Raw genomic sequence first — 24,563 nt, forward strand, 5'->3', positions numbered from 1 at the left:
CCGGCGTTCCTGCACGCTTTGATGACACAGCGGCGATCCTGGGGAGGACACTGGCCGCGTGTCCGCACAGGCCTGTGTTGATTTCGTTCAGTCGTTCACCCGCTGACCAGCCAGTGTGTCACTCATTCCGCCCTTTCGTCTCTTTCGATGTGGACCATCGACGCCACTACTACTACCACTACGACCATGGATTTCTGTTGTGCTGTTTCGACTCGTGCCCCAGTGGAATAGTTTGTCTCTATGACGCGATCTCATTTTTTTTGCGGACCTATTTGACTTCTTAGAGAAGCCATGTGACGGTTTTGCAAGTTGCGTTATAGGTGTGAGTGGGAGTGTGTTGTTGTGTTTGCTGTGATCAGACCAGTTTCGATATGGCGGGAGCATACGGTCACCAGTACACCGACGATCGAGCGTTTGCGGCAAGGATGCATGTGTTAAAAGGTGGGTCAACTGTGTGATAAATCAAACGTGACGATGAAAATTAGACTCAACAACACTCAACTACATATTTATTAGTGCATGTATACCACGGGACTTACTACACTTTAAATGCCGTTTCAGTGTAGGTTAAGGATTGTGTATTGTATAGTGTCAGTCATAAAAGTTAAGATAAAAGTTTTTATATTAGAGTGCTAACTATGATGTGTATACTCGAGCGAATAATGTTATTCATGAATTATCTTAAAGTGCATTTGGCTTGAGGATTATACTACCGAGAGTGGCATTTGTTATTTTGAACTGAGAATAAACGACTCGTTTATCATCAGTTTCTTTTTCATGGATCCCACGATCCTTCTACAGACCTCTTCCAAAGAAATAATAATGGGTATTCATTCTACCTTAATTAAGACACCTATGCCATGGTTCAGACGAATAAATTATCAGTAAGGCTATGTATGATGATTTATGAACTTCGTGTCAAGGTGTATCTTGACATAGCTCTGTGGCGTCTGGCAATATAAAACTGTTTTGTGGTGGGGCGGAGAGTGCGTTTGATGATACTGAACCATGTAACAGTCAAATGTAGCAGGACAGAAGACGTTTGGCTTAATCACTGGAGAAAGTATGAATTATGAACGAGCCAGCGGAGTTCCACCGAAAATGGCAAGGAGAAAATCGATTTTATTTAGATTTCAGTTAGGTGTCAATTAATTTGTCAAGGTGCCAAGGAAATTTGGGCTAGGGATGTTGTGAACGGCTTCTTGTCAATACTCTCTATTTGTCTGAATCTCTCTCTCTGTCTCTCTCTCTCTCTCTCTCTCTCTCTCTCCTCTCTCTCTCTCTCGCTCTCTCTCTCTTTCTCTCTCTCTCTCTCTCTCTCTCTCTCTCTCTTTCTCTTCTCTCTTTCTCTTCTCTCTCTCTCTCTCTCTCTCTCTCTCTCTCTCTCTCTCTCTCTCTCTCGCTCTCTCTCTCTCGCTCGCTGTTGCCTTCAAACGGAAAGATACGTCTAGACATAATTATTTCCTGATCGCTTTCGTATACCACTGCTCTATCATTGTCTTTCATCATTTATTGTAATTCATAACAGCTGGGCGGCTGGGTTTTTTCAAAGGAACAAAAACATATTTGTTCAGGAGATTATTTTAGTCTTCGCGTGTCTTCGCGTGTTACGTCCTTTTGACGTTTGCTTCCTATTGAAAAACTAATGTCTGTCTGGCCGTTGCCAAGACGACTGCGGATACCAAGTTACATTTGTGACAATGGACAACCAACGTCCGCCTCCACAACATTTTATTGGCGACGATGTCTGCATTGAAAAAAAGAAAGAAAAGCACATACGGTCCGGAAAGCTAAGGTGTTAGTGGCCCCAATGTGCGTTCTGAATTCTCACGTTCAGTTGAAATTCGAGATCGATGTAGTTAGTGACCCAGTTGTTTTCAACAAGCGTTTTATTCATTTCAGTTCAATTCAATCGTTGCACTCACAAAAGTGAACAATAACAACAAGCAGAAATGCTTACAAACACGTTCAGTAGGTGTAGACAGTTGCGATTGCAATACGGCAAACAGACGATACAATCAGCACTTCACGAAAAATACTATTCAGTATTGACACTCATAATTGTACGAGTGGTCCAATTGTTTTCTGTGCATACATGGCCAGGAATGCTAGGTTTTAGCGCCCTGGGTGTTAGCCCTGAAATTTCATGATTAGATTGAAATTAGAGGTCGATACTCAGGATAAGTGGCCCAACATTGTTGTCCGTATTTTGACCGCTGATGCAGTTTCTCGTATCAGAAGGTCACTGTAACTGCAGGAAACAATATGCTGATGATTGCTTTCAGTAAATTTCCCCGGGGTGCTTTTTCCGGGTGTGCAAGGTATCTGGGGTGTTACTGCAGATAATACAACATTTCTGGAGGAATCAGCCTGTTGGTGAAACGGTTGAACTCGCTGAATTGGAAGTGTATCGTCTTACACGTTTCAATCAAGATCTCCGTCCCGTATTTATGAGTTTATTTTTGTTGTCTAAAGCATTGCTGTCGGTAAAAAATTGAAAACACACTTTTTGTAACAGTTGAAAGTGGTTGCCCATTCTAGGACCCTTGAGCTAACTTCAAATATGACATGTAACGTCAGCATGTATACGATGCATTCTTATAGCTTTATTGCACTGCGGAGCTTAGAAAAAAAATTCAAGTGCAACTTCATGCCCACTAAACAGCTTGAATTGTATGTGTTGTTTTAGACCGTGTGTCCCCGAGACAGCTAATAAAGTCGACAAATCCAGCCCCGTAACAAGATGGTTGTAAACGGCGTGTCACTTTTATCCCTTTGGTGCCGTGCGCCCTTACCGCCCCACTGTAAACAGAGACAGGATTCCGTCGCTACAGGTGTCCTCACACTTCTTTAGTCTAACACCCAGACCCATCTGACATTGCTCGCTGTTTGTCTACTTGTCCAATATCATCTTTCGCTGGCCTGTCTGTGTGTTTTGTTGTGTGGGATTTGGGCTGTTTAGTGGCTCATAAATTATTGTAATGTTATTGTTTTCAATTTCACAGTGACTCCTTCCATAGCTCTTCCTTCCCGAGGGCGCTTTGTGGTTTCGTGTTGGCTACATGTACAGCCCGATGCCATGCTATTCAGAGACACATGTTAATGACCAATTTAGAAAACGAATACAAAAGTTCAAAGTTATTTAATTACTTTGAACTTTTGCATTCGTTTTTGGAATTGGCCATTGTAAAAAATAATGAGCAAATGTTTTCAAATTCCACATGCCACATCCACCCGTATCCTACTTTTTTACATTTAGTCAAGTTTTGACTAAATGTTTTAACATAGAGGGGGAATCGAGACGAGGGTCGTGGTGTATGTGTGTCTGTGTGTGTGTGTGTGCGTGTGTGTGTGTGTGTGTAGAGCGATTGAGAGTAAACTACTGGACCGATCTTTATGACATTTTACATGAGAGTTCCTGGGTATGATATCCCCAGAATTTTTTTTTCATTTTTTCGATAAATGTATTTTATGACGTCATATCCGGCTTTTTGTAAAAGTTGAGGCGGCACTGTCACACCCTCATTTTTCAATTAAATTGATTGAAATTTTGGCCAAGCAATCTTCGACGAAGGCCGGGGTTTGGTATTGCATTTCAGCTTGGTGGCTTAAAAACTAATGAGTGAGTTTGGTCATTAAAAATCGGAAACTTGTAATTAAAATTATTTTTTTATTAAACGATCCAAAAACAATTTCATCTTATTCTTCGTCATTTTCTGATTCCAAAAACATATACATATGTTATATTTGGATTAAAAACAAGCTCTGAAAATTAAAAATATAAAAATTATGATCAAAATTAAATTTCCGAAATCGTTTTAAAAACTATTTCATCTTATTCCTTGTCGGTTCCTGATTCCAAAAACATATAGATATGATATGTTTGGATTAAAAACACGCTCAGAAAGTTAAAACGAAGAGAGGTACAGTAAAGCGTGCTATGAAGCACAGCGCAACCGCTACCGCGCCAAACAGGCTCGTCACTTTCACTGCCTTTTGCACTAGCGGCGGACTACGTTCAGTTTCATTCTGTGAGTTCCATAGCTATGACTAAATGTAGTAATTTCGCCTTACGCGACTTGTTTTTTTTTGCACGGGACGTTTACCGTAGCAGCCATGTATGGTGATCATTTCTGTAATGTTGCGAGTTTTACGGACCTTTTGGACCCATAGCTTGGCATCCGGTGTTTACTGGAAATTGTGCACGACGTTTCATGCAATTACATCGATCAAGGAACGTTTTCATCGTCATTTTCATCGACCTCGTTCCACTTTGGTCCCAGTTCATTCAGTGAATCCTTGCTGTAGTTTGTGATGGTATTGCATGGATGGTGAATGCTATGTATGACTCTCAGTGACAGCTTGCATTGTATGCTAGCTGTGGAGTTATTTTGATAGAAATAGAGGTTATTGATTTTTTCACAGTCTGGTGCTCTGTGGTTTGCGCTGTCTTGGGAAGTCAATGGAGCGAGACCATCGTCCCGCATGACATGGCAGGGTGCCTCTGTGAGAGGAAGCGTTGATTTCCAAACGCGATAGGCAAATGAAGTTGAATTATTGAAAGAAACGGTCTCGATCTTCTCATATTTCCCTATGCTGCTCGAGTTCCTCCCCGCTTTTCCTCCAGACAATGTGACGTTATGGCGTTTGTCTGCCTGCCTGTGTGAATGTGCCAGTGTGTTAGTGTCTGTATGTGTTTATGGGAGGGTGGTGGCAGGTGCATCAATTCGTGTAATCATAGGATGTATTGGCTGGTAATAATGCAGACAGAAGTTTTCGAGAACTAATGGCATCTAGGACCCGTTTGTGTAGATCATAATTATTGGCTGCATTGACACACATGCAGCAGTCTACTGTCGAACACTGCTCATCGTGTAGACATATTTCCTATTTGTAGGTAATTTTTGCTGAAACAGCTTGGGAGTATGCAGTGTTAGGCTATTTTTTTTATTCATCGGGTTAAGACCCAGACATTTACAGCAGTAGTTCATTCAGCATATTTTGTTCAACATATAGAATTATTTACTGAGCCAAAGTATCGAGCAATTAAATAAAGTTTATTTTCCCGCTGGTTCACCTGGCCACAGCTGTCACCACGGAAATTATAATTATGGGGGGATTGTGCCGCTGTAAACGTGTTCACAACGCGCCTTAAATGTCTGTTAAACAGAGTGTGAAATGGTAGCCTTTGAAATGTTGGTGAATAGTTCAGTCTATAAATTGTAAAGTGGCAGGTAGAGAGACCTATTCATTTCTTATTATAGCAGTATCAAGAATTAGGTGTTACGGGGTACTCACTGAATGAAAGTCTTGTTTATTATGAACGGTAGAGTCCGGGTTTAATATTTAGATGAGAATGCGAACGTCTTTCTGACAAAGTAAAGACAGAGCAGGGGATGTGAGGGGTGCGTTGTTGGCAACTGTTAATGTTCTGTATACTCAGGCAATCTATCGGTTGTTGAACAAGCATTATCTGAAACATCCTCAGGTAAATGAGGTATTCAACCAGCAAGGAATTTTGTCCCCACTTTAATATTTGATACTTACGATCATAATCGTACTTGTTGTTGTTAAGGAACTTACGGCTGCTTTCTCAGAATAAAGAGAACAGTTTCAGATCCTTTATTGCAAGTTAACGCGCCGTCTAATCCACTTGCCTTTCATGTCCGCTACGGCATTGTTTGCTTCGCTCTATCTTCTTTCTACTGTTACGCACAGCGCTTTTGTTTAGAATACTTTTAAACTCGGCTTTGCACAGCATACTATTACTTCAAGGTATTTTGTTCAAAATATCCCTTAAACATGGGTGTGCACGCAATACTTTTTTGTTTATAGTCTTTTCTTTAGAGTTTCCTTAAATGTGGGTTTTCAGGACATAGGCTACTGTTACTACGAAATGTTATTATCAGAATACCCTTAAATGCAGTTCTGCACATCATTAAAAAGACATACAATCCCTCTCGCATTCAAAGAAAACCTCACGAAAGTCACAAAATGGGCTGTTCTGGACGAAACAACTCTTCGTCTACTTGGGCTACAGAGCAGGAGGGAGGGGGTCTGGTGGTGTGGAGGAGGAAGACTGAGGTGGGCAAGGCGAGAACATCTCTCCTCCATTATTCTGTCACCTGAGATTGATCACACATTATACCCGTGCCATGGTGGGGTGGGTCAGGGCAGTGAAAGAGTAACAAACTAAACAGCGGAAGCCAGCTAGCGGTGATTTTAATGTTCGCGCCAGCAATTATTCCAGCTTTGCTCCGACGTCCAGTCTCTGGCACCGGGCGGTCAGCTGAAGTATTTGTTATTCGCTTGACCAGTTCTTTTGTATTGTATATTACAGAGTTTGTGAGACCCCTGAAGCAAAACAAATCGATGGTTGAGTTGCTTTTTTTGTCGCGTTTATTCCGTCGACCCTAAGCTGGAGTTTTGGGGTCTTAGCCTGCCAGTTTGCGTGTGCAGATATTTTTCATGTTAGTAAAAGTTGGAGGGGGGGGAGGGGGGTGGGGGGTGGGTGACAGACACGAAGGAACACATCCAAAAAACAATCATCATCACCAGAATTGGTGTTTACAATATTGACCACATATTTTACGTCATGCTGAAGAAGAAATGTGCACAAAAGTATGCAAGAACTGTGATCTCTTTCCCGTTCTCTGTGCGTTCGCTGAGGTTGTTATTGGAGAACGTGAGACCACGTTTACCTCCGTGGTATTCATGAATAATTCATGCTATCTTGACACTGCTGAAAACAACTGAGCGTTTCACCCTAGACGAGAATATGTGAAGGCAAACTGCGTGTAAGTCGACTTTGTGGCAATAGTTTTACTTTCTAAGCTGAAATAGCTTGGGAAGAAAGTCGTAACTTTTGATCAGTGAATTTTTTTCTCTTCAATAAAGGTTCATAGAGAACTGTTTTAAAAAGTTCGTGGTTTTTTTTCACTCTTGCGGTGTTGTGTTTTAGTTCTAGCGTGTAACGTGCGTTCAGTTGATGGTGTTATGGAAAGTGATCTCTGAGAAGGAAGACTTCCAAAAACACACGCACGCACGCACTCACGCAGAGACACACACACGCACGCACGCTCGCGCAAATTTCTTTTTTCTCTCTCTCATTTGTCTATGTTTATTACCCGCATCAACCAAAAAAAAAAGAATCATTTCTGAAACGATAGTGGTCCCGGGGATATGCTTTCTAAGTGAATTATATCGTGCTCGGATGAAGGATTGCTGCTCTGGTAATTTGTGTGTCTGGACGTAACCGAGTGCCAAAGCACCAGGCATACGTTGATTACATTTCGCTCTTAATTTAATTATTCAACAAGAACGGGTTCGGCTGTAGATCGTTCGTAGTGGGGGGGGGGGGGGGGGGGGGGGGACTGAGGGGACAAGAGAGAGAAAGAGGGACAGAGAAGGATCGTGGATGTGTGTGTGTGTGTAAGTGTGTTAGAGAGAGAGAGAGTGAGTGAGTGTGTGTTAGAGAGAGCATATGTATATGTGTGTGTCTGAGTCGAAACTAACAGAAACCAGCATTATAACGCGCAACTGATTCATTATCTTAATGGTCACTCCAGGGTATTTTTATGAAACGGAGGAAGACATGAATCAACAAATAATTGTTATCTGAGTCATCGCCTAGCTTGAAGAAAAAGAAGAGTTGCACGATGAATGTCCTTGTGTTTGGTACTCTATTTTATCATTGTATTTTCGTGCAATTTTGTGGACCAGACACATTCATTAAAATCTCCAAACAAGAATACTCCAGCAATAGTATATGTGAAACGCCTTTTCTTTTTACTACGCTAATTCTTATGTAAACATGGCAGGCGGTCCCTGCTCCCATTAATCATACTGACTGTCATGAATGTTTCTCTTTTCAGATGAACAAGAGAGAGTACAAAAGAAGACTTTCACAAACTGGATGAACACATATCTCTGCCAGGTGAGGTTCACACTGAACTAATTTATGCAAAAAATGTTATAAGAAGGAAAGATGTTAAAAGAAGGAACAAATTAGAGGTGGATGATGCATTTTGTCAAGCACAGCACAGACTATGTGCATATCTTCTTTGTGTTTTGTTTTTCTGCACAGTTATTTTATTTATTACAGAGCATCATGAACAGAAGATTGTACAATATAAATGATAGGGTATATATGGTCTCTTATGTAATTCTGCTATGCGGGTTTTTTTTACACTTTTGTTGTTGTTCGCCAACCAGCCGATAACGATATTCAAAAACTGAAGCCTGCAGGTAATCAAATGATTTCAAGGCTGCCTGGCAGAATGGTGAGGGTGGAGCTGCTTGTGAGGATGAGAAAAAAAAGGGGGGTGGGGGAGGGCTGGGGACACCAAACAGATGGCCAGTCGAGTGTGTATGAGTACGTGTAAGAGATTACCTGTCCTTACTTGTAAAAATACAAAGTACAATGGTTAGCATACACATGGATTCCAACAGTACTACGAAGTGCTTGAAGACTTGCGAGTACTACGGCAAGCTGCGTCATTGAATTGTTACTGCATTTGATAAGACAAGCCGTTGTTAAGAAAACTTATAAAAACGAACATTGTTAACAAGCGCAGGGCGGGGATGTAGCTCAGTCGGTAGCGCGCTGGATTTGTATCCAGTTGGCCGCTGTCAGCGTGAGTTCGTCCCCACGTTCGGCGAGAGATTTATTTCTCAGAGTCAACTTTGTGTGCAGACTCTCCTCGGTGTCCGAACACCCCCGTGTGTACACGCAAGCACAAGACCAAGTGCGCACGAAAAAGATCCTGTAATCCATGTCAGAGTTCGGTGGGTTATAGAAACACGAAAATACCCAGCATGCTTCCTCCGAAAACGGCGTATGGCTGCCTAAATGGCGGGGTAAAAAACGGTCATACACGTAAAATTCCACTCGTGCAAAAAACACGAGTGTACGTGGGAGTTTCAGCCCACGAACGCAGAAGAAAACAAGCAAGCAAGCAAACACATTTTTATATATTTCAGTTCTGCGTGCTCCCCAAATTTTACTTTTACTTTGTACATCCCTTCTGCATTTTTTTGTTGGCTGATCTAGTGCAATGAAATGATAATAAAGCAGTACTTTTTTTTGGACAAAATCACTGAATTGTATTGTGTTGCAGAGAAAGCCGCCGGTCAAAGTTGAGAACCTGTTTGAAGAGATCAAAGATGGAACCGTACTGCTGTCTCTACTGGAGGTTCTCTCCGGAGATAAACTGGTCAGTAATGTACCCCCTTACCCCTTGTCCAACATGCACTCCCTCCCCCCTTGCTATTCCCTTGTTTTGTACGCCCTTGTTCGTGTTCTGTCGTGTAAAAGTCAGAGGAGGAAGACAAAGGGATGAAAGAGCAGTGTGGCTATAGGTCAAATGCGCATGCTATTTTTTCAGTAAAAGTAAGGGCAGACTTTTTTTTCTCAGCTGACGGTCAGTTGAAAGGACGAGCAGACTAACTGGCTGACTGACTGATGGACTTGTGAAGCGGCCAGCGTTGCGATTCCGCACTAGCCTATTAGTGTTAGATGATCCAGTTGTGGATTCCGATATTACACTGACAGCATTTAATTTTACCTATCATTTGTCTGTCTCTATTATATCACTCTGGGATGACTTGTTTGGTATGGGGAGGGATTGAAGCCAGCTCTCTCTCTCTCTCTCTCTCTCTCTCTCTCTCTCTCTCTCTCTCTCTCTCTTCTCTCTGTCTGTCTCTCTTCTCTCTGTCTGTCTCTCTCTCTCTGTCTGTCTGTCTGTCTCTCTCTCTCTCTCTCTCTCTCTCTCTCTCTCTCTCTCTCTCTCTCTCTCTCTCTCTCTCTCTCTCTCTCTCTCTCTCTCTCTCTCGATACTTTGACGGAATAGGTTGCCATAAAGTCGATATAACTTAAAAGCGTCGTTCAGTCTCTTCTGCCTCTGCTCCCATCCCATTTCCCACCTGTAAGCGTGCATAGTACTTGTTACCGCGTGTGTGTGTGGCCATGTCTGTCTTGATGCTCTTTGCTCTGGTCATACCGTGTGCCTTCGCGTAATTCGTATAAGAGCTACGTTTAAGCCACACATACGTGGCAGTATAGCGGGAGATAAGGAGATAATTGCAAGCTAGATCCCACCCTCTTAGACACGATTTTTTCCACATGGGAATTGACAGACTGTAGCAGCTTTCGTGGGATGCACTGCATGCGTCTACTTATTGATTTTCTGTCTTGTCTGGCAGTCTAGATCGAAAGCTATTCTTGTGGAACGGTGCTATGGGAAAGGGCAGTTGTAAAGGCTCTAATGTAACTTTTACGTAACGCAATCAGCCAACGAAGCAGTGGCGCAAATCAATGAATTAGCCTTGCGGAACGTTTTCATTTTTGAGGACTGGGGTAACGACTTGTTTTGTCTGAAACAAAAACGCCTTGGGGGTCGACGAAAACACAGATTTGAGCTCATTTTACTTCCGCGTTTCTGAATTAGTTGGTTATTTGAGAAGTTATTCGTGAAACTGATGTTTTTGTGTGGATGAAAACAATATTTTCAGTAGAAGAGTTATGAGAAATACAAACTGGTTACCTACTTGCAGGGCTGAGCAATTATTTGTTGTGAAGTACATAGAGGCAGATCAATGGCTTTTGTCATAAATGAATGAACATCAGGGCCGGACTAGGTAAGTACTAGAGGGGGGGGTTACAGATGGGGGTCCAGGGGGCAAAGCCGCCTTGGTGAGGTTTGAAGCTGAACGTTTTTTTTATGTTTCTGGAGGGAAAGGAAGCCTCTCCTTGAACGAAAAAGGTAAATTCGACAGCAAGCAAGGGTGAGAGGTGCGATTTCTCCTCGGATTTCAAGATGATCCAGATGCAACCCCCCCCCCCCCCCCCCAAATAAAAAAAATAAAAAAAAGCGTTTGGGAGGTACATACGCCCCCCCCCCCCCCCCCCCCTAGTCTGGCCCTGAACATTAAATACTACAGAGAGAAAAAATAAGGATGAAAAATTAAACCGCACGGACATTAAAAAAGTTTGTTTGATAACTCAATGCATCAACGTTTTCACAACTAAACAACAAAACATCAGTCGACAGATAACACAAAGCAAGCCGTCAATCAAATCTCAAACTCAGCACTCCAACCCCAGCTGTGTTAAAGAGTTGTGGAGATACGTCAAGGATCTTTCTTTAAAGAGGCCCAGCTTTTCGTCAGTTTTCCCTCCACGAAGTCAGCATGTCGGGGCAAGCAAAAACCAAAGGGGAGGGCAGTGTAGTTGGGGGGGGGGGGGGGGGGGATCTTCGAAAGACAATCCCCCTGTGCTCTTTATCTCGCCAAGTAACGGAGGCGTGACACACCGCTATCTTTGAAGTTTCCCTAGGAATCAATATCTACTTAGAAAACGGAGAAGAGAGGGCGAAAAAAACTTGTTGTTAAAAGCTAGCACTTGTTTTTACTACCTGCGGTACTGACCATTTCGCCTGACTAGCATTTGACAAAAGCTTTAGCAATGAAGCGATCGCAGAAACACGGTAAAGGACTGTGTATACTATAGGTATGCGTGTCTATGTGTGGCAGAGTTTTATACTGACTTTGGCTCTGTGCCAGGGTGCTGATCGCTGATCGAATATCCACTTGAGTGGTATTTGTCGTCTGCAAGGTCGCGCGATTTCTGTACGTGACTCTAGCTGACAGACGGGTTTTAGCACTAGCAGGACAGGGTTTGGCAAAACTTACGACTGTTGCACTCACACCATGCACTGAGACAGATGTGAGATTTTGAAGCAAATTTACAATTTTCCGTAAATTTCAAAACCCCAGCTGAAGGGATGTTGTTAGTCAAAATCAGCACTAAAAAAGTATGTTTAGCTCACTGTTAGTAATTTCAGAATCCTATTCCAGTAACGACATGTACAATACAAAGCCTCTAGACACAGTGCATACACACACACACTGACACGAATCGTAAATGCTAGTTTTACCAGTAAAACCAGTAAAACTATAGTCTTTTGTTCGTAATGCAACATGTTAAACAAGTTCTGTAAAGTTATAGGTTTCTACGTATCGGTTATACACAATCTTTCGGTGTGAGGGTATAATTCATGTCTTCAGTCTCAGTACAAACAAAAACAAGTTAAATGAAGTGTAATTTTAGGGAATTGTGTTCTCAACCTGAAGAGATGTTCCCATTGATTTATCATGATATAACTGGATTTTAGCACTGCAGTATTGTAGAATCCCTCGTGTGTCGTATTGCACGGTTCTTTGACGTTTGTAACAATAGATCGCTATACACAAGGAACAATTCGTTGATTTCATTTGCTGTGGAACACACGCACGTTGGGTCACACACGCACGCACGTACGCACGCACGCACGCAGGCATACACATGCACGCACGCATGCATGCACACACACACACACGTACGCACGCGTGCACACACACACACACACACACTCGATTCCACTCACGCTCGCTCGTATGACTGTACTCTTTTTTTTCTGAGCCTCGGCCGATGTGGGGGGGGGGGGGGAGTAGGAAGTCTGCTACTGTTTGAGAGAGAGAGAGAGAGAGAGAGAGAGAGAGAGAGAGAGAGAGAGAGAGAGAGAGAGAGAGAGAGAGAGAGTGTTGAATAACAGCACAGTGCATTCCAGTACAGCAATCACGTACACTATTCAGCGCGATCAGATTGAAGGAAGGTCATGAGTCTACCTTCACTTACAGTACTTACTTACCTCTCTCCTTGGCGACGCTTGGCGTAACCCTTTTCCCTCAGTCCTGTCAAGAGGGGCGATGCAGTTCACGCTTGCTGACAACAGTTTGTTAGATTCTCATTACTCCTTCTCTTTCCCTTTTCCCTTACCCTGAGGTATTCTTACATCTTCACCTCCGCCCCCACCTCCTACATAACAGCCAAACCCCGTCTGTGGTTGTAGTTACTGACCTTATATCAAAGAGTTTTAACATTGGATATATGTGAAATGTGTGGGATGGCCTTGTTTTCCACAAAATGATTTCATTCTCATTGAGATAAATAAATAACATATTAAATTGTATTGCATTGTATTGTAGTTACTGACATTATATCAAAGAGTTTTAACCAGGGCCGGACCCAGGGGGGGGTTCCAGGGGTTCCGGAACCCCACCCCTGGAAAAAGCATGTACCTTGCTTTGACTTTTACTAGTTTTAGCACCAAAACAATCCTGCTCTTAACCCTCAAAACAAGGCCCAGAATGCACCAGATTGCACAGATTTTAATTGTTTTTCAAAAATTTTCTGGGGGAGCATGCCCCCGGACCCCCCTTGTGGCTTCGCCACTTCGCTGATTTGCCCCCCCAAAAAAGGAGGAACCCCCCCCTTACAACTCATTTGGTCCGGCCCTGTTAACCTTGGATATATATATATGTGAAATGTGTGGGATGGTCTTTTTCCACAAAATGATTTCTTTCTCATTGAGATAAATAAATTACATATTATAATGTATTGTATTGCATTGTATTGTATTGTACCCTCTTTCTCTCATCCCTTGAACCATGTCTGATGCCTCGTGTTTTCCCTGTGTGTGTGTGTGTGTTTTCCCAAATTGTATCTTAGTCCAGCTGTTGACCTTGATTCTTGTCAATCTTCCTACCACCAAGGGCAAGGCCTGGGGCTAAACCCTTTTCAATTTGTAGAAATAGTGTTTGATTATTGTTCCCACTCCTTTATTCTTCTTCTGCGTTCGTGGGCTGAAACTCCCACGTACACTTGTGTTTTTTGCACGGGTGGAATTTTACGTGTATGACCGTTTTTTACCCCGCCATTTAGGCAGCCATACGCCGTTTTCGGAGGACCCACTCCTTTATGACCAGTATATCCATAAATGGTTTACAGAAATTGGAAAACAAATTTTTTGGGGAATTATCGAATGTTTAAAGATATTTTTGCATGTGAAGACTATGTCACACACCTGCCATATCAGCAATGTGTTTCAATTATGAAGTTTAGAACATTAAACAACAATTTGCCTGTACAGAAAGAATGTTATCTTAACATCCCGAGGTCAGAAAGAACTTGCACCAAATGTGTATCACAAGACATAGGTGATGAATTCCATTATTTATTTGTCTGTGATTTTTTCAAAGAAGAAAGAGCTGAGTTGTTACCACCTTACTATTGGAAAAAACCTAATGCACTTAAATTTAAAAAGTTGGTTGCTACTAAGAAAAAGAAATTGCTAAAGAATATTTTGGACTTTATTAATAGAGTTTGTTACAGTTTTTCATAATTTTTTAATTTTTTTATTTTGTTTATTTACTATATTAGCATATACCATGATTGTATTGATTGTATTTATTGTTCAAAATGCCCCCATGGGTTATGGACTAATAAAACTTGAACTTGAACTTTCAGCCCATCCATTTTTTGTTTGCTGCTTAATGTCCATTTCTGCTCCCCTTCAACCCCTCTTCACAGAATTGTCAATTCCAGTGTGATATATATGATGCCTGTGCACTAGATTTGAACAGCACTGTCCTGAGAAGAACACTGTAAACATTATCTCGATTCTAGCATTGTCATGAAATTGAAACTTCCTGGGTGTTCCTTTCCACCCACTCCCCCTTTTGGGTCTCTCTCTCTCTCTCTCTAATCCATGTCTCATTCTCTTTTTCCTCCTGACTCCCTAATCCCTCCATTGACCTTAATCTGGGCAATTGACCTGAACCTTCCCCCTTCCCCCAAACAGTATGTATTGTCTAATGAAACCTGAGTCATGTGTAATAATAGTACCTAATGTGTAAGGTCTTAGCCTCCCATCCTCTACTTCCAGGCTGCTCTCATCCCTACCCCCCCCCCCCCCCCCCCCCCTTTCTCCCCACCTCTGCCCCCTCTTCCCTCTCTATTTGATTTCCAACACACACCATTTCTTGTCTCTGTCCAGTTATCCATCACTTGATCTCAGTCTTGTCAATGTCACATGACCCAACTATCCACCTGACCGGTATTTCCTAATGAAACCTTAGCCTGGAGCCAAACCCTTTTGTAATTTGTGGTCATAGTGGGAGGTAATGAGGATTTTGTGGAAAGTAAATGTGACTAAAGAGCTATGCTAGTATTTGTATGAGGCAGGGGGTGGAGGACCTAGTGAACTGAGATGTGAAGAGATAGTAATCTTTCAAAGATTTGATGGGGGAAAAATTCCACATATAGTAATTTGTGTTTCTGATTTTAAGTAGCACAAAAAGTTATCTTTCTGAAAAAAGAGAGAGAGAGAGTACCAGTATCAGGGGCGGATCAGTTCGTTTTATGGGGGGGGGGGGGGGTTTCCAAAAGTATATTGTGAAGATAGGCGCGAAGCACCGAGCCGACGGCGCAAAGCGCCTAGCTTGCTAGGGGGGTCCGGGGGCATGCTCCCCCGGAAAATTTTGAAAAAAAGGATGCAAAATGGTGCAATCTGGTGCATTCTGAGGATGATCATTACCAGTTTCAGGCAGCAGATTTTGTCACTGATTAATACCCCAAAAATTGAAACTCAACCCAAAAAAACACAAATTTTTTATTTTTTTTTGGCTGGGGGGGGGGGGGGTTCAGAAACCCCCCCCCCCTCGTCTGCCCCTGAGTATGAATAATAGTACATTGTATCGATAGACTGTCAATTTGAATTTGGTGATGGCAATACAGTTTACATGTACATGTACTAATGGTACCTAACGGAGCTGGAGACACACATGGGAGGAAATCTTTCAATGTCTTTCTCATTCTCTACCACCCTCACCCTCTTTTGTGTCCCCCCTCTGTCTCATGGTTTTTCTCCTTTTCTCTCCCTTTCATCCCAATTGCTTTGGCATCCCTTTTCTCTACCATCCGGTCAAATCCTACAATCTGCATTACTCTTAAGGAACTGGTGTGGAAGAAGAGGGTTAATAGATGAAAGGGTAGTGAGCAAGAATAAAATAATGTATTCCTTTATCTGAGCAACATTTAAGAATGAAGAAGCAAGCTGTTTCGCCAATCATCACTTCATTGCTAACAGATTCATCTTTCACAATACTCATCAAAATACTGTGTGTGTTTTGTTCGCAGCCCATGGAGAAGGGAGCTAAGCTGCGCAGACCTCACCACATTGCCAACATCACTACAGCACTCAAATACCTGGAGACCAAACACGTAAGTACATGGAACATGTAACCATTTTCCTGGCTGATAATGCATCTTTGTCCCCCAGTCTTCCAGTTTCATTGGCGAATGTGACTTTTGGTTTTGCTGCGTAATTTCATGACTAACACCAATTTCATCTGCGAAATTAAGCCTGCACATATTCTCACTCTGCACGTAAAGTAGCCAAGCTGTTGACTACAATGTAGAATGATGACCTAACCCTAGGTTTTTCCCAGGTAAAAGCCTGGCTAGATATGAAGATATTTATATAATTATGTGCACAGAAAGAAAAGTGTCTTTAATATCCCAGTTGTTTTCAAGATACACGGCTACCTGAAGAGGTCTTATATATCTCGCATCTTTTATATTTCAGATCAAACTGGTCAACATCAATGCAACCAGCGTTGCGGATGGAAAGCCGGCCATTATCCTGGGTCTGGTGTGGACCATCATCCTCTACTTTCAGGTCAGGAGTTACACCAACTGTTGATTAGTCTATCTTTATTGTCTTGTGATTATTTGGTTGTATAGATAGGGGTGCTTGATGAACTTGATTGTTGTAAATAAAATAGTCATTACACCTAATCACAGTGAGTATGCAACGATAACAGAGAAACAATGTTTGTATAAATTCTTATGGAAGCAAGGGAGAAAAAGTGCTCAGATCTTTTACTCGCACGAATTTGTGTCCATGAGTTCTCTCTGATAATACTTACAGTGTTCTAATAATGATTCTAAGTTGATATTGGATCCAGAAGCTGATTGCTGTCCATGACGCCAAACATGATTTAATCTCTTTAGTGATAAATACACTGTGTTCTGATAAGGGTTCTGTTTTGATAATGATACTGAGTCCTGAATCAATGAGTTGTTCCGGAATCAAAAACAGTAGTACAGCATCTCAGCTTAAAGCTTTCTGTGCTGTGTTGAACTGCCATGCCTTACCCTTGTAACCCATGAGACTGCTTTCGGTGCAGATTGAAGAGACCATCTCCCAAGTGCCCAATGTCCCGGACATGGACGGAGAGGGGCCGTCCAAGAAGAAGAAACAGGCCCTGCCAAAACAGGGCTTGCTGGCTTGGGCTGAGAGCGTCCTTACCAAGTGAGTCCTACAGTGTCCATTAATTCTATTGCTCGCAGTTTCCAGAAATTGCGTGATCTGTGAAATGCGCTTGCGTAATATAGCCATTTACCGTATGTACGCAGAAGCCTCCGACAGTTTTGGATTGTTAGATAAGATCCTAACGGAATGAACATGCAAAGCAAGATTATCAGTTCTAACTTTGTTTCTGGGGTTAGGGTTGGCAGCGTAAAATCAGTGCAGTTATTCCAGAAAGTGGATCATATTTTCACTCATATCCCCAGACGTATTAGTGTTAGTGATCAGTTCACTTCTCTAAAGCCAGACTTCTTTGCGTCTCATACCTATCCGTTCCTGATTCACTTCTTTGTATGTTCAGTAAGGTCTGCTTTCTTGAAATCCATTGTTTCTACCAGAGTTCATTTTCCCTGTTGTTTATTTGTAGAACATCCAGTATTTTGATGATTTGAGACCTACACACACAAACAGGGTTCCTAAATTGTTCTTGGTTTTGTAGGAAATACGGCCTCAATATCAAAGATTTTGGCAAGAGCTGGAAAGACGGTGTGGCCTTCAACGCTATGATTCACAACATCCGCCCAGACCTGGTCGACATGGACAATGTCAGACGCCAGCAGGCTCGCATCAACCTGGAGCATGCTTTCTCTACTGCTGAAGACAAGCTGGGCATTGCTAGACTGCTTGATCCTGAGGGTCAGTGCTTTGACTTCGAGTCAGAAGACATTGTTGCTTCTTTTCTTTCTTTCTTTTCTTTACTTCTTTCTTTCTTTCTTTCTTTTTTTCTTTCATTCTCATTTTCTTTCTTATGTTCTCTCTTTTGCTTACAAATGACATTTGATCAACTTTATAGTTTATTGCTTCTTATTACTTGTGTGGAAGAAGTCGGACGGTTGTTTTCTGTTTGATTTTAAAGTGATTCCCAAGTATGTTTTTTCTGCTAGTTACAAACAGTTTCAGAGGGGCTTGCCTGTTTTGATATGTGGTTCGGCTCTTTCATGGCTGTTGATGTGTCCTGCTATGTGTCCCACAGATGTGGATGTGGACCGGCCAGATGAGAAGTCCATCATGACCTATGTGGCCCAGTTCCTCAAGGCCTATCCTGATGCTGGTGACCCCAATGTGAGTTGATTGACAGACTTTGTGCATATCCCAGTGGTGCCTATCATGAGAGAACACCCTAATCAGTGCAAGTGTCCTTTGTGACAAGGATGTTCATGGGATAGTGGTAGTTTTCTGTATTTGAAAGTGTTCCCTCATTGGAAGAGCATCGCATTACAAATACCACTGTACTATTACATTGAACTTTTTGCATTTTCTTTTGAATAGTTACAGAGTGTACACATTTTAGCACAATTTTTTACATGTGTCTGAATGTGTTTAAATGTTCAAATATAATGAATGTCTGGATGTACACCCCCCACGGGCTAGGGGGAGTCCCATATTGGTTGGGACGAGAAAGAATTTACCCGATGCTCCCCAGCATGTCGTAAGAGGCGACTAACGGATTCTGTTTCTCCTTTTACCCTTGTTAAGTGTTTCTTGTATAGAATATAGTCAAATTTTGTAAAGATTTTAGTCAAGCAGTATGTAAGAAATGTTAAGTCCTTTGTACTGGAAACTTGCATTCTCCCAGTAAGGTAATATATTGTACTACGTTGCAAGCCCCTGGAGCAAATTTTTGATTAGTGCTTTTGTGAACAAGAAACAATTGACAAGTGGCTCTATCCCATCTTCCCCCTTTCCCCGTCGCGATATAACCCTTCGTGGTTGAAAATGACGTTAAACACCAAATAAAGAAAGAAAGAAAGAAAGTCTGGATGTACACAATTGACTTCCCTTCTCAGTCAGTGTACATTTTGTCTGTATACTTGCTGAACATAATAATAATAATACGAGAATTTATTATAACGCTCACATACCTCACCACAAGGCGACTCAAGGTGCACTCATACACATTCTTTCGCATTAACAACTCGTGCACACAACATGAATTCAAACCTTTCCAGATGGGAAAAAAGTACACTTGGTTTCAGTATGGGATATTTTTAACTTAATTTTCTTGCACATGCTTTCAGTTCCGTGGAGTCCCTGGTGATGACTTGAGCACCGCGGACAAAGAGGAGCTGGCGTACAACTCCATCATGAACTGGCTCAACACTGATGCCGCAGAGATCCTAGCCAACGCTGAGGACCCCGTCACTGACAGACAGGCTGAGTTTCTGGTACGTTAGTTTGTAATTGTGCGTTCTTGAGTGTTTAGTTTTGTGTGTCTCACTATCGGGGTAAATCACTGGTACTTGTCAGTGGATTATGAAGGGAGGAGTGAAACAGGTGCAATGCAAACTTGGTAACTAGAGTGTGTACAGGTGTTTTTTGACTCACATGCGAAGCAAAAGTGAGTCTATGTACTCACCCGAGTCATCCGTCCGTCCGTCCGTCCCGGCGTCCGTCCGGAAAACTTTAACGTTGGATTTTCTTGGACACTATTAAGTCTATCAACACCTGATGTGGCCTGATGGTGTATGGTTACAAGATCTCAAAAAACATGTGCGGCAACTTGACCTCACTTCAAGTTCAAGGTCACAGGGGCCGTAATTGTTGTCTTAAAAACGACCATTTTTCACATTTTTGCATTTTTTTCTGAAGTTATCGAGAATGGCAACCTTAGCTATGTATGCTATACAGGGCAATGTAAGCCCTATCTTTGGACACCAGTTTGGTTGACCTTGCTTCAAGGTCAAGGTCGCAAGGGTCCTTTAAAGTTGGATTGTATACATAGTTTGAAGTGACCTTGACCTTGAACTATGGAAGGTAACTCTTCCAAATCTACATATGTGTGAGGGAAATACATTATATTTACAAAAGTGAGTCTATATACTCAACGACATCGTCCGCCTGTCCTTCGGGCGTCCGGGCGTCCGTCCCCCCCGTCCGTCTGTGAAACCTTTAACATTGTATATTTCTTGGACACTATTAAGTCTATCAACACCAATTGTGGCCTGATGGTGTATGGTTACAAGATCTTCAGAAACATGTTTGGCAACTTGACCTCACTTCAAGGTCAAGGTCACAGGGGCCATAATTGTTGTCTTAAAAACGATTGTTTTTCACATTTTCACAGTTTTTTCTGAAGTTATTGAGAATGGCAACCTTAGCTATGTATGCTATACAGGGCAAAGTAAGCCCTATCTTTGGACACCAGTTTGGTTGACCTTGCTTCAAGGTCAAGGTCGCAAGGGTCCTTCAAAGTTGAAATGTATATATTTTGAAGTGACCTTGACCTTGAACTATTGAAAATAACTCTTCCAAAACTACATATGTGTGAGGGAAATACATTATATTTTCATACTAACTCACGTTAGGTTACATATCTTCAAGTTCCAAGTTTTCTGTAATTATTTTCTTTACTGAATAAATATTGTTTTTCTCAGTTTTATTGTAAAATTATTGTAAAATTATTCTGAAAGAAAGATCAAGGTCTGTTCAGCATGTGAGTCGTGTGGGCTTTGCCCTTCTTGTTTTCTCTTATCAGGGATCACAGTATTGGTTATCTGAACTTGAAAAAAATCTGTGATTTTAAGAAAATGTCTAAAAAAAAAAAAAGCATTCATCACTAAAGAATTATCATGGAAAGCTTGTTTAGAGAGTTTTGTGGCTATCTATCACGATTATCCTTGATTAATGATGTTACAAATAGTTACCTGCTTGAAGCATGATCAGATGTCCATTTTTTCTCGTAATCGTGATACTAAAGTAAATGTAACATTGCAAATTATTCAAGTGTCATTGGTGAAACTAATCCTACCTCCTTTTTGTTTTAGGACTACATTGGCTTGAAGACAGAATTTGACAGAAGAGAACCCATCTACAAGAAAATAGGAGAGAAAGTCCACTCGGGCAGCGCTCTCAAGCTGACCGCCAATGACTGGGAAAAACTGGACACACGGTGGAAAGAAGTGGACGACCAAACACGCAAATGGCTGTTGAAACTGGACGCGAGTTTGCCGGGCAAGCTTGGCCAGTTTGGAAAATGGTTGTACAATGCTGAGCTTCTCCTGCTACAAGAAGGAGAGCTTCTCTCCAACCCTGACGAAAACCTGCAGAAACTGGCGGAAATACTCCGACACCACAAGGTAGGCAGTTCAGAAGATTCCTTTCTGTTAGGCAAACTGAGTGAAGGGTCTCATGTTTTCAGCAGAGCCTGTATGAAATTGTAACATGATAAACAATGTTTATTAGTGCAATCTTGCAGGATTATCTACAGTCACTTTCAAAATACAATTCCTGGCATGGTACTCACTTTCAAAATACATTTAGACGGGCCCAGTGGCGTGGTGGTAAGACATTGGCCTCCTAATCGGGAGGTTGTGAGTTTGAATCCCGGTCGCTGCCGCCTGGTGGGTTAAGAGTGGAGATTTTTCCGATCTCCCAGGTCAACTTATGTGCAGACCTGCTAGTGACCTTACCCCCTTTCGTGTGTACACGCAAGCACAAGACCAAGTGCGCACAGAAAAGATCCTATAATCCATGTCAGAGTTCGGTGGGTTATAGAAACACAAAAATACCCAGCATGCCTCCCCCAAAATCGGCGTATGCTGCCTGAATGGCGGGGTAAAAACGGTCATACACGTAAGAATCCACTCGTGCTAAAAACATGAGTGAACGTGGGAGTCTAAGCCCATGAACAAAGAAGAAGAAGAAAATACATTTCCTGGCATGGTACTGTAGTTAAAAAGAATAGTAAATTCATGAATAAGAGGTTCTCGAGAAAGATCACTCTTTTTATATTTAGTAAGTTTTGACTAAATATTTTAACATCGAGGGGGAATCGAAACGAGGGTCGTGGTGTATGTGCGTGTGTCTGTGTCTGTGTGTCTGTGTGTCTGTGTGTGTGTGTGTGTGTGTAGAGCGATTCAGACTAAACTACTGGACCGATCTTTATGAAATTTGACATGAGAGTTCCTGGGTATGAAATCCCCGAACGTTTTTTTCATTTTTTTGATAAATGTCTTTGATGACGTCATATCCGGCTTTTCGTGAAAGTTGAGGCGGCACTGTCACGCCCTCATTTTTCAACCAAATTGGTTGAAATTTTGGTCAAGTAATCTTCGACGAAGCCCGGACTTCGGTATTGCATTTCAGCTTGGTGGCTTAAAAATTAATTAATGACTTTGGTCATTAAAAATCTGAAAATTGTAAACAAAAATAAAAATTTATAAAACGATCCAAATTTACGTTTATCTTATTCTCCATCATTTGCTGATTCCAAAAACATATACATATGTTATATTCGGATTAAAAACAAGCTCTGAAAATTAAATATATAAAAATTATTATCAATTTTTTTTTTTTCGAAATCAATTTAAAAACACTTTCATCTTATTCCTTGTCGGTTCCTGATTCCAAAAATATATAGATATGATATGTTTGGATTAAAAACACGCTCAGAAAGTTAAAACGAAGAGAGGTACAGAAAAGCGTGCTATCCTTCTCAGCGCAACGAATACCCCGCTCTTCTTGTCAATTCCACGGGCACTGCCTTTGCCACGGGCGGTGGAGTGACGATGCTATGAGTATACGGTCTTGCTGCGTTGCGTTGCGTTCAGTTTCATTCTGTGAGTTTGACAGCTAATTGACTAAATATTGTATTTTCGCCTTACGCGAATTGTTTTTTGTTCAGTTAGCAAGTTGTATATTTCTTACTAGTTTCATTTTTCTGTCTGTTCTTTAGGAATATTTTAAAGATCTGGAGACATGGAAGCAGTTCTTCCAGCAGACGAAGCGCACCGGTCGCTTTGAAGGCGAGATGCTGCACGTCCATCACATGGACCTCATGAACAAACGCTTGGAGGCCGTCAGCAAAGGCTCCACTCACAACCAGGCGCGGATCGAGTATTTGCTGTGTCATTTTGAGGTGGTGGGGTACATTGGGGCAGCCGAGGAAAAGGTTGCTGCCTGGACGGCCAAATGCGGTCAGCAGGAGGACGTGGAAGCAACTCTGGCTGATTATGTGGTATGCGGGATTGTAGATTGTGTGTATGTGTGTGTGCGTGCATGCGCGTGTGTGTGTGTCCACATACACACTAGATCAGACTTGACTCCATTGAGTCCTCTTGTCAGTCATCTCTTTTCCTGGAAATGATCGAATCTCCTTAAATTCACAGCTTTAGTTTTATTGGGAATTGCACCAGTTCTTTCTTGTGCTGTGCCTTTAAGTGCAGTGAAAAGAAGTTGGTGAATTGGTAGTTACTTTCCAGTGGTATCAGATTTACTAACAGATTATAATCAAATAAAAATTGAGATAACCTCACCTCACCCTTTTTTTTGTTTGCTATCTACAGGACATTGTCGACAACCAGCAGCTAATGCAGAGATTCGACAAGACTCAAACCGAAATGAAAAAGCTGGCAGAGGCCTACAAAAGGGCAGACAAAGCCGAAGCTCCCAAAATTGACGCCTTCATGACAGATGCTTCTGACCGCTGGAAGAAACTGTCCGCGGAAATCCGCAGTGCTCGCCCCATGCTGGAAGAAGTGATCAAATCGTGGAAGAACTACAACGCCTGTGTGGACGTTCTGACCGTCTGGCTCACAGACGGAGAGCAAGTGATGGCCTCTGGCAACCAGGACGACATTCAGGAGTTCTTCAAAGATGTGGCTCAGTACGAGAAGCGCTTGAAGACGCTGAACGATTCAGGGAACTTTCTGCTTGGAGTTGTGACGGACCCTGTGGGCGAGGAAATCAAAGCCATGCTGGCAGTGATGAACCAACGGTGCCCTGCTCTCATTGACAGTTTCCAGCAGTACAAGCAGACAGAAGTGATCGGCAAAGCACGAGTGGAGTATGGCGATGGTGTTGAGCGATTGAAGGACTGGCTGAGCACAGCGCAAGAGCTTCTGGGTCAGGAGATTCCATGCATTCACGCGCCTTTGAAAGAACATCTGATGCAGCTGGATGTGAGTTGATTCGTTTTGTTTTTTAACATACTCATGACACTGGTCTTCTTCTTCTTCTGCGTTCGTGGGCTGAAACTCCCACGTACAGTCGTGTTTTGCACGAGTGGAATTTTACGTGTATGACCGTTTTTTACCCCGCCATTTAGGCAGCCATACGCCGTTTTCGGAGGAAGCATGCTGGGTATGTTCGTGTTTCTATAACCCACCGAACTCTGACATGGATTACAGGATCTTTTTCGTGCGTACTTGGTTTTGTGCTTGCGTGTACACACGGGGGTGTTCGGACACCGAGGAGAGTCTGCACACAAAGTTGTCTCTGAGAAATAAATCTCTCGCCGAACATGGGGACGAACTCACGCTGACAGCGGTCAACTGGATACAAATCCAGCGCGCTACCGACTGAGCTACATCC

General features: G+C 42.2%; 1 protein-coding gene across 1 annotated transcript in view; it reads left to right on the top strand.

The window, feature by feature from the left end:
• Positions 1-40: 40 nt before the first annotated feature.
• The window catches only part of LOC138953165 (nesprin-1-like), a gene marked incomplete in the record, with an annotated part of 316,807 nt that continues 292,284 nt past the window's right edge, over positions 41-24,563 (top strand). The window contains 12 exon segments of the mRNA XM_070324965.1: positions 41-441; positions 7,875-7,936; positions 9,120-9,215; positions 16,019-16,102; positions 16,467-16,559; positions 17,071-17,195; positions 17,692-17,888; positions 18,226-18,314; positions 19,271-19,417; positions 21,017-21,328; positions 22,927-23,208; positions 23,537-24,151. Of these exon segments, the coding sequence (XP_070181066.1) occupies positions 372-441; positions 7,875-7,936; positions 9,120-9,215; positions 16,019-16,102; positions 16,467-16,559; positions 17,071-17,195; positions 17,692-17,888; positions 18,226-18,314; positions 19,271-19,417; positions 21,017-21,328; positions 22,927-23,208; positions 23,537-24,151 (2,172 nt within the window).

This window comes from Littorina saxatilis, linkage group LG17 (genome assembly GCF_037325665.1).
Source record: "Littorina saxatilis isolate snail1 linkage group LG17, US_GU_Lsax_2.0, whole genome shotgun sequence".
Classification (NCBI taxonomy): domain Eukaryota; kingdom Metazoa; phylum Mollusca; class Gastropoda; order Littorinimorpha; family Littorinidae; genus Littorina; species Littorina saxatilis.